Source organism: Ambystoma mexicanum, chromosome 10, assembly GCF_040938575.1.
Source record: "Ambystoma mexicanum isolate Mex_15411 chromosome 10, UKY_AmexF1_1, whole genome shotgun sequence".
NCBI classification, from domain to species: Eukaryota; Metazoa; Chordata; class Amphibia; order Caudata; family Ambystomatidae; genus Ambystoma; species Ambystoma mexicanum.
This window is the reverse complement of record NC_090932.1, coordinates 1514205996-1514221666: the sequence shown is the minus strand read 5'-3', so window position 1 is coordinate 1514221666 and position 15671 is coordinate 1514205996. Positions and strand designations below refer to the sequence as shown.

General features: G+C 45.0%; 1 protein-coding gene across 1 annotated transcript in view; it reads right to left on the bottom strand.

Moving 5' to 3' along the window:
• The window catches only part of DNAH10 (dynein axonemal heavy chain 10), a 2725177-nt gene that overhangs the window by 2443054 nt on the left and 266452 nt on the right, over positions 1-15671 (bottom strand). The window contains exons 12-13 of the mRNA XM_069619694.1: positions 11389-11559; positions 1471-1647 (exon numbers count right to left, since the gene is read on the bottom strand). Of these exons, the coding sequence (XP_069475795.1) occupies positions 1471-1647; positions 11389-11559 (348 nt within the window). The remainder of the gene's footprint in view (positions 1-1470; positions 1648-11388; positions 11560-15671) is intronic.

Here is a 15671-nt window from a genome sequence, read left to right as displayed (position 1 = left end):
CATCTTCATTGCTGAAAAAATAATGGCCGCAAATAGAGGCCACCTCCACCGCTTCACAAACATTTGGTCGCCACTGATCGACTATGACCAGCGCTTCCCAGCCCTAACATACAAACCTCGCTTGGTGGTAAATGCCCAAAGGACTGAGGACAGGGACCTGGCTCAATCAGCGGAGGAACGAGACCTGAGGGGCAGTCAGAGCGGGTGGGGTGGGATGGAAACTTAGGAGATGATTAAGAGGACTTGAAATGTACTAAAAGTTGAAAGATTGTAATGTAATGTTTTCCTGTGCGCTGCCTGAAAAAAAAAAACTATTAGACATTATTGTGAGGTTCTTGTGCAAAGTGTCACTATATCTCCTGAAGAAAAACTGTTGTGGAGAGGGTACTTGGACTAAAGCGTATCCCATGTTGTGGAACTTACTCCCACCCTGGTATTTTACAGAAGAAATCCACAGTTTTTAATAGCTTCTGTTGATCCACCGGTTTGTAACAGGCCCCTGTTGAAAACCCTATGCCTGGCAAGTGTTATTCTCATTGCTTACCTGTTAGTAGACTAGAACAAAAAGGTGAAATAATAGGTAAGCCTAGAGGATTGGCCTGTAAGACTGGGGAGACTGAAAGGACTGAGGAAACCAGAGATGTCTAAGGAACCCTGACAATGGGCCTCATTATGACTCCGGCGGTAGCCATGTCGGTAAAAACAGCAGGCTGCCGCCAGAGTGATGTTTTCTTCTGGTGCCTGGCAATGGGGAATACCTACGGCCAGGCGCCAGAAAAATAAACTCCACATTCCCATTCGAGTCCCATTAGACTCAATGGGAATGGGGAGGACGGAAGCACTGGCACTGTGGGTGGGCGGGTGCCGTTCCGCCCGCCAACCAGGTCAGACCTGTTGGGCGGGAGGGCATCCCGCCCACAAACATGTACTCTGCCGGTCTTGTAACAACGGTGCCCGTAGCTAACCGGCACCCTTGTTACCGCGACCTGCAGGGTTAGAATGAGGCCCAATGTATTGTTTAATCTCATCCAAAGCATAGTTTGGTCATTGGGTGCTCGAAGAAAATGTATGTTTAGGCTTAATTTTCAACCCAGCCTGTTGTGTTTACTAATAAAGATGCTGAACTGCACGTGTGTGGTCGTTTGATCATTTATCACCCACCTTTTCTATTTTCTGTGACAGCCATCTCTTTTTGGGCTTTTATTATAAATTAAATAACACTCGCCTGGGAACATCTTTTTATTTAAAAAAGCCTTGACTTTGGTTACCCATTACAGGTTACTAACAACTTAACCAATCCAAACAACTCTTACCTTTTCAGAACTTCTTCATGCACCCAATCATTCAAGTCAGAAAGTGACTTCAGGCTATTTGCTTTCTAATGCTGCACAAGGCAAGTTTTTCATGCTTTGAGGTATTCATTCATTCATACATAGTATTCTTGATTACAGCACTGTTACAGATACATACCGCTTTGCCTTGTTCACTGAACAACAACTCCTCCACTTCCAGAAACCGAACAATAATATGTTTAATACGATAAAAAAGCGATCTCTCCCAATATATTGAGCCTGCTACTGGTGGATGGTTCTTATACAGCGGGGGGTTGTCACAATATTTTAAGAAAAGATTGTCAACTATGTCAACCTGTAATATAAAATCACAAACATAGTTAGTTTGGGTTTAAAAATACTCCATTTATTAAAAGAAATCAAGTTTGTATTTATTATTTAGAATTAAATCAAACAAATAATTAATCAAAACAACAATTCAAAATATTAAAAAATATTTCCAAAGATAAAATATAATATTTAATTAAAAGCCACGGGGTACGCATAAGGCATGCCACGGTCTATGCATTAGGCATTACAGCATTGCTATATCTCCTATGTACTTAATCTAAGTACCAACAACCAAAAAGAAATAGCTTATTGTCAAGTATATCCTTTGTATGTTACTCTGTAAAAACAGGTTACTTCTACTTGAAAGTAAAAACTTTAGGCCGGGCAATGATACACACATTTCTTCAATGGTGTTTTTTTATTCGTACAGATAGATGGAGCAAGTGGACCTAGTGACACTTTGCATGGTGCTGGGAGGTCCCACTTATGCCAGGGGCACCAGTACCGAAAAAGACAGATTCCAGTGATACATGGGGCTATTGCCCCAAGCCCAACAGTTCCCTGGATACTTTCCACCACAGGTAGCATTCCAACTCGACTGATGGGAGGCGGTTGGGCAGATTTGAAATCAGCAGAGGAGACATCTTATCCATCAGAACCAATGTTACTGGTAAGGTACTGTGATGAATACAATGGAGTCATCACGGTTTTCCCGGCGACAAACTTCTCCCATGTGGCCATGGGATGGCAGCTGCTACCTGATCCTGGGGACGGCTATGTGAGGGAGGATCACATGGGAGGAGACAACTACCGGAGAGATGTTTTGACTTCATTGGAGGAAACACTGTATTCCCCCCTTTCCCATGAGGAAGACCCTCTAATATCAGAGTTTTTAATGGCCTATTGTCATTCTGGTCAGGCCATCACCTTTGACCCAAACACCCACAATTCACACATAACACCTTTTGTTTCTGATGTGCCTTTATGTGAAATCTCTGAGAAAATCCATCTACAAGATAAAAGCCCAATGACATCCATGGACTCCAACTCCCATAACCACCCAGGTACTGAGACAGGAAGGGGGATGAGGGAGTTGGTGCAAAGTGACAGGAACTCAAAATACAACATGCAGGCTAGTTGTTTTTCAAAGTCTTCAGTGCGCGGGGCATTGAAAGATGGCAACCGCACTATTGGATCGAGCAGTGCAGGAGAAGACGTTGAACCCATGCTGAGGCTCACGAATGCGAGGCACACGTACACGTGTGAGCAAGACGGGTCGTGGAGACGCTAGGAGCCACACAGGAGCTCCTGGGCATTGGGCTGGTCAAAAAGACAGCGCTCTCAGGTCCGGGCCGAAAAGGAAAGCCGGCGTATCACTGCAGAGCCACGCAAGATGCTGCAAGAACGTTTGCACACTCCAAAGTGGAAAACAGGTGAAGGAACCACACCAAAGAGGTGTGAGCAGAATCGGAGATGCTGGAACGAACCTGCGAGTTTGCCCAAAACAGCTGGGGACGCTAGGGCATTCTGACAAGTGCGCCAACATTTTTTGGAATGGTATGAAATTGCTGATTTATTTATTTATTTATTGTATTTGGTTATACGCCCAGACCCTGAGATATCACAGCATAGGTTACAAGAATACTTAAGCATGCTTAGAATTATTTGCTACAACGAGTTCTTACAAGATTATTGGTTACAGTGTTTCCTTTACAAGACTTAACTAGAAACAGGTGCAAAGTATTTGGTTACAGTGGTGTTAAAGCAAGAATACAATAATCATTTAGCAAAGGCGTGTGTGGTTGAGGAGCGATCAGGTAGTCAATGGCAATTAGACTTTATTTAATAGCTAGGTTTTCAGCAGTTTCTTGAAGTGTGGTAGGGAGGGTTTGTTGCAGATGTTGGGAGGGAGTGAATTCCAGATTCTGGGTGCTGCTACAGTAAAATTGGAATTACCTGTTTTGGTGGTTTTAAATCGAGGAATAAGTAGGTGGGTATTGGCATTAGTTCTGAGGGTTCTAGGTGTGGTTTTGCGTGTGAGACACTAGTTGAGGTAGATGGGTGCCGAGGAGGTGATACATTTGTGTTTTTATGTAATATTCTGCCAGGAATGGAAAGCCAATGTGCGTCTTTCCTGTGTTGAGAAATGTGTTCCCTTCTGTTTATGCCCAGTGCTGCTCTCAAGGCCTTGTTCTGAAGTAGTTGCATTTCATTCATGTTCTTTTTTGAGATGGCTGGTAAGAGTACATTACAGTAGTCTAGCTTGCTTGGCCAGGATGAGAGCTCTAGATAATGTAATGCAGTTTTGTGGTGTGAGGAATGGGCTGCTAAGGGCGATAAGATTGGACGTGTGAGCAGTGGAGGAGACAAGGGCGCTAACTTATTTACACAGGGTGAGGTTGGGGTTTTTACTTGGTTAGAGATGCAGAAAATACCCAAAGTTTGTTTGAATGCATTCAAGGCAAAGTATAAATTCAACACCCAAAAAGAAGAATGTTTGAATGCAGACAAGGCAAAGTAAAAAGGCAAGCCCCAATCAATTACAGATGCATGAGATGCCAGTGTGAGGGAAATGTTTGAGCAAATGTTACCATAGACAGATATACCAAGCACCCTACAGTATATACTACTGTGGTACAGCCAAAGAACTGTAATACATATATGGGAAACAAAGCCCAAGAGAAGTAAAAGAGGGGAGAAAGGAAAAATCCTCACCTCGCAAACTTTTGCAAAGCTGTGACAGTTTTGAGTTGGTGCCCCAAAATCAAGGGGAGCAGAGCTCAAAAGAGAAGAGGTCAAAGAGAGGAGAAAGGAAAACCCTCACCTCATGAACGTTTGCAAATACATAAGTCTGCAAGTGTGTATAAAGTGTAGAAGAAGTCCTGGCAGGTAAGTACACTAGGCAGCTGAAATTGTATAAAGATTCCTGGCAGGAGAGTATTCCAGGCGATCTGCAAAAGTAACAAGAAAAACTACAGAAAGACTGGTACAGAACATATTGCTTAAACAAGAACTGTGTGAGTCCAGTGAAGACACAAAGGCTAAAGAGACATTTTAGAACCTATTTAAGAATCCAGGGGATGGGGACCGCCCTCTGGATCCGAGGGTCTTTACCTTGGAGAACATTTTCATTGGAGTCATTCTTATACTTTGGTTTTTTTTTAACATTTTACCAACATCATGTTAAAGACATTTCCTTGCACCTCTCTGTTGTTTTGTTTGTAGTATGAGGGTCAGGATAGGACGTTTTGGACACAAGGACAGCTTTTCAGTTACTGATATCCTGACACAGACATGTCCTTAGTTTTGATTTCTAGGTAGGGAAGTTCCTCTTTAGAATAGGGCCAGAGAGGCATTTATACCAACCCATTTTTATTTAACAAAATGTCTTACCTTGAGAACATGACAACTTTGTGTCCGGCTTTCATTTCTGACCCCTCATAGTATCCATTTATAGAACAAGTTATGTGCTATCTCCTGTGCAGATTCATTATCTTGGAAAGATTCACTCAGCAATACCTAACACTTTTAGAGTGGTGGGGTCTCAGACGTTCCAGCACAACGAGAAGTCCCAATTAAAGATGTGCTGCAATACAGATCTTCCAAACACGGCCTCAGCCCTAGCGTAAACATCCAGACAGTAGTTTTTAGCAAACATGTACAGAGTCGGCAAGGTCAACAGCTTTCCATCTCCCGGTTAGCACCCCTATCTGGAAAGCAGCAATAGCTGTACAACTCCTGGCAGAATGCACCATAATCCATTCCACCGAGAGTGGGGAGTCTTGAATGCAGCCTCATAGAGTCTAACAGGAGTAACAATCCATCTTAAGATGGTCATCCTTGTTAGGCAGAATCATATGCAGTACCCTTTGGGAACACCACACACAATTAAGACTACAAGTGAGAGTACAAATTCACCTTTGGTACAAGCCTGTACTACACAGTAAAGTGGTAGCGACGGCTGAGCAGCCAGACTTATCTCAAGAGTAAAGTGAGCAGTACCAATAGTTACACAAAGGACAGCAGATACTATGGCTCAAACAAACACTGACTCAAGGTTTCTGAGTAAAAGAATATACATTTATTTACACATCAGTTGTATAACATTTCACTAAAGTAAAGCAGTTTAAAAATCCCACTCTTAATACACCACGCCACTCCCAATAGGTTCCAGACAAGTTAAGCTTGCAAATGAAGTGGGAGCAAAATGGCACTCCACCAATTTAAAGGGAGGGAAAGGCAAGGTTAGACAAATGTTGAGCAGCACCAACAAGTAAGTAAGCAGGGCAATCTAGAAAAAGTAACTACAGTGAGGAAATCAAATGAAGAGGCCTGGGCCAAAGTCAATGGACCAAAGTCTTTGCAGAGGATCACACAGTTCAGGGTAGTTCGCGGTTAAGTCTTTGCCAAAAGTTCAGAACGAAGTTGGTCGGATGAGTTACTTTAAAGAATAGAGAAGACAAGCCCTCGGATTGGCAAAATGTTTCAAACACTTTCACTGCGGTCAGACGGAACGAACAACCGGGTTTGAACAGTACCTTAAATGAAGAAGGCGGCTGTAGCTGAGGGAGACATTCCTGGCAGGTCCTGCAGGCTCACGGTTCCTGAAGCGACTGTCGGACTGACACATAGTAGGAAGACTGGAGGGTCCTGCACTGCCCAGGGAAGAAACCAGCAGCAGAGCAAAGCAACAAATAAAAGGTGCGCTCCTTAAAACCCAAGCATGGTCCGGTCCTTCTGGCTATCCCGTTCACTGTAGCTGTGCACAGCAAATTCGACCAGAGGAGGGAGGCCTGGCTTGCAGTTTGGCGAACTGGTTGTTCCCACCACCTCAAGGGGAGAAGATTCCTTGCAAATCTTCCCTGTCGAAGTTTGGAGATTCGGACCCGCAGCAGGGCTTCACCGGGAGGTTCAGTCGTTGTAGAGGTCATCTTCTATCAGCTTCTCTTCGGTTCTCTCGATTCAGTGGTGACTTTGCCTTCTCAGTCCCAGAGACCTGCTTTTTATGCAGTTTTCCCCCATTCACACAGCCTGGCTGCCAATCACACAGCAGGGTGGCTGTCCCAGTGGGACAGTCACCACAGCCAATCATACAGAGTGCGACATGGGTCTCCAGTCTCAAACCCCTCCCTCACATCCTGTCCTCCTCAGACATTTAGGCGCCTAAGGAGGGCTTCTGTGCAGAAGCCCGCCAAAGCACGGCGAACAAAGGAACCAAACCTGGTTTGGCGCGCAGAGTAAAACACGAGAAAGACCTTTACAAAAAGAAATGGAAAATAAACCCATCCGGAACCAAATAAAAGTAAATGGGGTCCAGTGGGTTTAAGTTCGAGACTACTAACTTAGCCTAAAACAGTACCAAGGCTATTTAAATAGACCGCGGTAGGAAAAATAGGGTACATACCACTGCCACTAGCCAAATCTTAAATAAAGGGGAACGAAATAATGTTCCATGAGAAACGGACAAAAAGGGATAACTATTAACCCTTTCCAGAACTCTATGTAAGATAGTTTGTACTGGGTCTGTGAATTTAAAAAGACTAATAAAGTCAATGGCAACTTTATATGTTCTGGGAGACAGTAGTCAGTCCCAGAAAATTGAGTTTAAAGTGGGATTCCTACTTGCTTTGGGCCGACTCACTGGCTCTCTGCAGCATCTTTGGTTTTGTTTGCGCTTCCACAACGTGGCTCTGTCGCTCGCTTCCGACGCTGGGTTGTTCAGATGTCCTTCCGGCTTCCCTCACGGCTCCGCTGTCACACACCTGCGTCCCCTTAAGTCTTGCTAAAGAGAATGCTGCCTTTTTGAGCTGACAAGCACCCAGGAACTTTCTAGCTGCTCCGAACGTCTCCAAGGCACAACATGCCCACGTATTGTGTCTCTTCTTCTTTTCTGTCGAACTCCACTGCTCCGCCACACCAGTTCCTATAGCGTTTGCAAGCCTCTGCAGAGTAACTGACGCCTTCTCCTGCACTGCCATTTCTCCTAGTGCGAATGCTATCTAGAAATGTCCCCACGCACAGGAGGTCTTGTTAAACAACTAGCACGCATCTCGAGCTTGAGGCTCTTGTTACTCTGTATCAACTCCTTCATCCTCCTCGTCTCAGTACTTAGTGATTATGTGAGTTGGAGTCCATGACTATCACTGGACAGAGTGTTTGGCTAGTCTTTCTCAAGGTTTTTAAATGAAAGAACAGTCTCAGATAAAGGTGAACCAGAAGCAAAGAGGGGTTTGTTATATTAGGCAAAGGTTTCTTTACTTCTTCTACAGGGGGAACAAACACATGGCAATAGGCCATCAGGGTCTTGGGCATTATGGGGGCTTCCTCATGGATAAAGGTGGGATAACGCACCTTCTCCAATGAAGCCAACACAACTCCTCAGTAGTTGTCTCCTCCCATGTGATCCTCCCTCATATAGCCACCCCCAGGGTCAGGATCAGGTAGCGCTGCAGTCACCTAGTCACATGGGAGAAGGTCACCGCCGGGGAATCTGTGATGACTCCATTGGCTTCATCAAAATACCCAAGAACCAGGCAAATGGGTGCCTCATCTCTCATGAGTTCTTCAAATAGGAGAAGCTTCCAGATTATAGTTCTCAACTGAAGTGGGAATGCCCTTTATGTGTTTGTAGGTCCATCAAGATCTGTTCTCTCTGTCCTCAACATTCTCTTACAAACACAAATATTCCACAAGGAGATGAATCCTTCTAGCAAGAAGCTCCAGTTCTTGTGCCTCATTGCAGAAATGATTGTCCACCTCACCTACTCTCTATTAAATCTTTGGTAGTTTACGAGCTAACTCTGTCAGAAATTGTAGGATTAGATTTGCAGTGGCAAATGTTACATTCAGTGTCTTTAGGTGGATGTGGGAAATGTCGACCTGGGCGGACAGGGAAGAGTCCTTAACATTCAATTCTCTGGGGGTGGAGGGGTAGCCACCACCTACGTATTGCGGGAGGCTTGCAATTGTAGGGTGGTTTCCAAGAACTGCATCTCCCTAATGTTCGCAGTCTTATTTTCCTCTAGCTCTTTTGGAAAGCCACATGTCTTTGCTGAAGTCCAGTTGCTTGGTGTAGAGTATGCAATTTGCAGGTTCCACATGTAAATGTTTTGGCAAAGTGCCAGGGTCAATCTTCCCTTTTATAATGAACAAGGGGGAAAAGCAGACCTCACTAGGCCATTGGGTCCCTGACTGTCCCAGGACCAGAAGATCATCCTGTGGCTGTCCAGAGTCATTTCAACTTTTCATTTGTTAGAAACATTAAAATGAATGTGTTTCATACAGAGACAAGGGTGTCTCTCTCCATGAGTGTCAGGGATTCAAAGATCTGTACACCCTTGAGCTCTGATTCACCGTTCCTCACAAAGAAAGCACTTTAGCCACGGTAAAGAGAATGCCACAGCCTTTGGGTTTCCTCTGGGTTCTGCTCATCCCTGCCTTGCATTCAGTGAGCGGGGATCCACCCACCTGAAAATGGATGGTTCCAGATTTCAGTGGAGGGCCGTGAGCATCCCAGGCGTGGAAACCCATTATAACATTCTACTTTAGTTGGAGTTACTGAATTGGAAATAAACTCCTTGTGACTCCTGAGTAATGATTTATGTTAAAGACGCTCACTTTTGATTGTTTTCATAAACTAGGTCATCTAGACCCAAACCCATTGTCAGGTGATACATTTAAAAAAAGAGTGCCAATTACTTAAGCCGAAACAGTACTTGTCACTTAATTGAGTAGCATACAAACCAAGTGGTATCTATCGGCAACATTTGACTTAGCTGGTTATGGTATCTTAGTTGAAAGGTTCATGCATACTGCCCAGTTTTTATCATTAGCTGCTAAGTGCTCAGACAGAGCCTCCAGGGTGTTAAGTGGTACTGCAGTTGCAGATGTGTTTCAGCTGTCGTATGGTGTACCCCAGTGGGCATGTCTCTCCCCTGTGTTGTACAACATATTCACCATGCCATTAATCGAGCTGCTGGATAAGAAAGGTGTATTATACACCAACTACGCGGATGATACACAATGCCTCATCACTATTACAGGAGACTTTGAGAGTGACACTTGGTTGCTAATGAGGTATATGTGCTCTTATAACAGTGGATGGTGATGAACGGGGTGGCATTGAATGATGCCAAAATGGAGCTGATGCTTGCAGGAACATCACATAGATTGACAAAACTGGGCCCAGAGTATAGTCATTTTAATGTGGCTGGTTGCACCATAGCAACTCGAAACAAGGTTAAAACCTTCAATATGGGCCTGGATTTGGAAATTACTTTTAAGGCGCTGATAACCCATACTGTCTCCACAACTTCCTACCATCTGAGATTGCTGAAACCGTTGATGACAAAGAAGACCTGTTTGATGGTGGCCAGAGGCATAATTGGCGCTAAATTAGATTATTGTAGTAGTCTTCCTCTGGGGATTAGCAAGGGGAAAATTGGCAAACTTCAACTGATCCAAAACAGTGCAGTGCCTATCATTGGAAGGCTTGGAAGAATGGATCTCGTTTCTGAAGCTAGAAGAGGGCTGCATGGACTACTCATGGGAGCCCATATTCCCTTTAGAGCTCTGACAATAGCACACAAGGGCCTATTCGGCTGCGGGCCCTGCTATCTGTCCAATAGCATCTTCTGGTTACCTGCTCACAGGATGCTTCGATCCAATAATGTTCATCTGCTGCTGGCTCCTTGCACCAAACTCACAGTTGTCAGTCGGTGCACTTTTTATAGCGCCATACCAAAACTGTGGAACTCCCTATGCCCCGATTTGAGGGGTTGCAGCTCCCTACCTCCGTTCAAAGGGCACCTAAAGACATACCTATTTATGTAAAGATTCCCTCCTATACCGTTTCCTCTTGATTCCTGCTTTATTATGGGGCCTTTAGGATTTGGTTATTGTTTTGTTATCTGTTGTATTGTCTTGTGAGCGCTTTGATGCCCCCAGACTTATTTTCATCTTTTGCGCTATATAAATAAAAGAATAAATAAAGTGGAAATCCATATCAGAAATGATGAGATCACCGATATCACCATCCTATCCTTACATGAATAGGTCGCATTGGATGGGATAGAGTCGTTCAAGCCAAACCTTGAAGATAAACCTTCCACCGAAGATTCTGATTTGGATGGAAATACATTCATGTTTTATGCCCTAGAGACCTCCAGTGAGTTTCAAGGTCAACCTATGGATAACAAAAAATTAGAGTGATCTAGCTACTATTCAAAAGAAAGGAGAACAGGTATTCAAATTAATAGTGGTAAGGAACACGTTCTCTCAAGAATATGTTTAACACAGCAAAAGGGGTTCAACAGTGAAAAACGCTTTAGAGAAATACAAAAAGGATTATACGAATACCACAATTAGTCTGATACATAAACCGAAATGTCGTCTTGAAAGTCTTGGCTCCATAAACCCGATAGGTCTAATTTGATTACAGTGGGAACCAAAATGGCAAATCAGAATTGTTGGGTTGTGAGGGATGTTTTTGTTGCATTTGGGAGCCAGACAGGAGAAGAAGATCATGGTATTTGTATGGCTCTCATAAATATTGCCATGTGCATTAATAGTATGATTAAATCTTGGCCCACATAAGGATCTGCAGGTGTCTATATTGGATGTATATCATCATGGTGAAAAAAATATTTTCGACAGCAAAATAAAACTTTAGAAAGACAATTCTGTATAACTTTGCATATAGTTTGTTTGATTCTGTTTTACTTCAGCAGAGAAAGTTATTCACAATTTTACAAAATCAACTATATACCTCTTTACAATATTGGGCCAAAATATCATTGAATTTCATCATCATCTGTCTGTTGATGGCATCCCGAGAACGAATATGCTTGAATTTCAAAAGCATGTCAAAGGCACCTTCAGCAGAGCGGAGTGTTTTGAAAGACTCATCAATGAAGTTCTTGGCCTCTCCTTCAATTGCCTGTAGAGAAGAGGGATTGCAACAAGTCAAGAAGCAGAAGTACCGTTTGAGGAGTAAACTATGACAACAACAATTTCTAGCACATCAAACGCTTTTTGAACCACTTCAATAAAACATTTCACTTTTAGAAAATCTACTTCATAGATCAAGCAACCCTAACTATAAGAATGTATTTAAGCAATGACTCATGAGCAGGAGGGCATGACCAGTCAAGTAATGCCAAGGAGCATCGCGAGGGCCTTAACGATAGCCCCGGGCCATTACCTGAATGGGTAATGCCCCCCTTCCCCCAACCTGCGAGAGGTTTATTGCTATTAGCACCCCAGCATCTCATACTGGGATGGGAAGAGTGGCCGTATACAAGATGATCTCCCTCACAAGATTTTTATATCTGATTCAACACTCCCTTCGGATGCTGGATAAGAATGGCGTTAAGACCGCAGAGTCATTACTCTGGTTATTTTGTGGCTAGACAAGACTCCCAGACTCACCATCAGGACTCTGTATAATTTGTCGTGGGAGGGCCAGCAATTCTAGTATTGGGCTTTGTAGCGGTTGTTATTGGCCAGTGGTTTGCTAAGGGAGAAAGAAAAAGTGTGGACCTGGAACTGGCTACAATGGGCTCTACAAATAGGGAGAGGTGCTTAATAGGAAAAAGAATGGAATGGGAATCCTCCAGTCACTAAAGTGGTTGGTTTGGTCTGGAGACCGGCATCATAACGAACCGGCGGGAGTAGCACCCAGACTATGAAAGCAGCTTTATGGGGAAAGGATTTGTTGCCAGGGTTTGCTAAAATGTCTGGCTTCATGAATTGGGAGAGGAAAGGTATAGGGAGAATAGGGGATATTATAACAATCAGGAGGATAAAGGATTTTCAATACTTCCACACTTAAAGCAGGAGTTGGCACTGGAGGTCAAAGACTTTTAGAAGTACCTACAAATGAGGCACTGCCTGGAGCATGATACAGAGGATCTGGTAGAAAGTCATAGAGCCTCACCACTCAAACTAAATATTTTTGAGGGAGCAATCAGCTCAAAACAGATTCCTTCCCTGTGTAAAGTCTTGTGATCCCTCGCAGCTGACTGGGCTGAGAAACTAATAGTTGCAGTAGGTGGCCGTGTTGTCAGATGAGGACTGGAGGGAAATCCTGCAATATTAAATAGAAGTAGCTAACAGTACATGGCTGTGTCCATTTAAATTTAAGTGCCTGCATAGGATATACGCTTCCAGTGATAGGTTCCTCAAAATGGGAAGATTCATGGACGACACCTGCCCCAAGTGTGGAAAGGAGTACCTCTTCTCAGCCTTGCAAAATCAACTCGCTCACTCCGATAGTCGAGGCGTTTTTAGGAGGAGTAAAGTACATTTTACATGTTACTCAACCTTGCTGGCGAGTACAATGAAATTCCGGGATGTTAAAAACTTATAAAACTTATTTGACATTTAATGGAAACAAACTTTCATTGAAGTAAATGTCAAATAAAGGTTTCACTGTGCATGGCTGTCCTCTGGGTGGCAGCAGTGCGCCAAACATTCCGTCAATCCGGAAGTTAGACCTGATCTATGGTAGTCTGCCCTTCTAGTGGTGAAGGAGATGAGAAGGAGGGGTTTGGAGCATACCTGAGGCAACCACCTGTTTGAGAACTGAGAAGTATACAGTTTATCTCAGAGTCTGTCTAACAGGTAATCAGGAGCCCTTACAGGCCTCTGAAGTGGGAGAATGGAAGACCAGGCTCCCGTCCTTCACCTCTCGCGCTTGGCCTAGAGGGTCACGGCCCAGACACCCGCCGCGAGAAGAGTTTGTCCATTTACCAGACGACCAGGTACCCTGGTACAGGAACATACGGATGTGTCCATCTGCCTGCCCAGCAGCCCGCACTGGCCATGCCGACACCTGCGGCTCGGATCAGTTAGACTAAAATCCACACGTCGTTAGAGATGCCATGACGACCTAGACAACGGGAAGCACATCTGTACAAATATACACACTGAACATTTCCACACCAATCTACACGAAGAACATACTCAGTGCTCTGACGTAGGCGACAGGCATATTCACGGACGTGCATCTTTATTATTTTTACATAGGCTTTCAGAATGCAGAAACGCAAGACGCATCATGAACTCATCTATAACGCTTGCTCACGCTTCTCTTGAAACCCGTTACCACCATGAGAGGTATAATGGAAACACGATACTGGTCATGGAAATATATGCCATTATAACCTAAAAGCACCTATGCACCAAACGGACTACTCAAGCACCAGGCCCGAGTAGGCCTCAAACAAGAGCTCCCGTGGACATTAACAAAGCAAGAGTCAGGTTGCTGATCCTGCAGAAAGAACCCGGTGGAGCAACCAGCCAAGGTCGCAATGTTGCAAACCCACATCCAAGAACAAATCATCAAAGGCACGATGTTGCAACCTCGCACTCCGCGCCCCAACGATAAAGTCACGCCGGCAAATTAAACCAGACGCGCAGTAGAAAAAACAATATTAATTGTGCAGAATTCTGCCTCTTTCACGGTCCCTCCCCACGTGACCAAGCCGAACCTGACGAGATGCCAAAACCCAGGAGAGAAAAGGCGTCTGGGTCCCTCGCTACGAGACACAGGCCGATACACTTGAAAGGATCAATGGACATCTGCTACAGTGGGAGCGGTCAGCCTTCCACCCATGAATAAATCCTCACATTGTCTGCACGTACCCATATTGAAACATTGTTGCAATCACAGGTACACCGAGAGCTGGGAACGACGGTGGTCCCAGGCTGGGAAGCTCACGAGTGCACCAATCAGAACATGGGGCTCTTATCTCAGACGTCAGTAATATTAGCCAATCCTCAGGAGTCTTCATGTAACAATTCTTATGTATCTAATTGTAGGGACAACCCAGATATACCACCTGACTACACCTTGTCCACTAATATCATTCTCTATATGTGTACTATACTAACCCTACCACTCGAGCAACCAATTAAGAGTGGCGATAGGTTTTTTGTTAACTTTCTGAAGTGACGCAAGTAGCGCGTCATAATGCAGTAAAAAGGGCCTGCGAGCCCCTCGATTGTGTGTGTCAGGACGGACGCGTACGCTCCTTGACCCATCCCTGCCGTTTTGTCTGAATAAACAGCAGAGTCACCTTGCTCCTTGTGTGTGTCTCATACTCTATCTCATCTGGGATATACGGGAGGAGTTGGGGCCTCCCTGCCCGGAGGTCTGCGGACGGCCCGGCCGACCCCGGCAGAATTTCCCCCCGACAAGTTGGAGGCACTGCTGAGATCTGTTTAAGATCGACTTTTATTTTTAGTTTTTCCAGGCACTCCCGTTGCGAGGAGGCCCGGCGGCGCGGCCCCCTCTGCCGTCGCCCCCTTCTGAGGACTACAGGACCATCGCGGAGCTGCGAGAAGACCGGACAGCGCAATCCGGATATTGGCCCTCGGGAGCCGGTTGAGAAGTATCCCGCCCGCGGTCGGCGAGTGTCCAGACGTGGTCCAGACGAGGGGAGGTGGCGAGCCGCTTGGAGGGGTGCACGCAGTCGAGCGGCCCTGCATCGAGAGAACTTGGTGAGCATGACACGCACAACAAGCAATGCGAAATTGTGAGGGAGGGGGAGGAAGTAAATAAGGGAGGAGGGAGGTGGGAGGTATTGTACAGATGTGCGGCGAAGGTTTAACTGAGGGTTGCCAATGGAATGAATGGTAGCGTGCGAGAGTAGTCTGCTAAGTTACGCGAAAGAGGGGGGGCGGGGCACGAAAACATCACGTGCAGCAGCTCGTAAGACATTGATGGCCTAGATTGCGACTACGTGTGAGGGTGGGTGTGTGTGGTTTCCTACGATTTGACATTTATTGATCAATGAGTAGATGAGGTTCCCTATTGTTCGAGCAAGAAACTCGATAGGTAGATGACGTTTCCCTGTGGGCGGTAGCTAGTTACATAGTTGCCCAAAACGGAAGATAATTGGCTGGTTAAGCCCTCCTGTTGAGGGGCGTATCACACGCGAGGCGACGCAGCGTGCGCAGTCCGGTTATATTATTGATGAGATTACCTTGTTCCAGGAGAGACAGGAAGACAGCTGTAGGGTTAGCGGGGTAGATTGCAAGTGTATT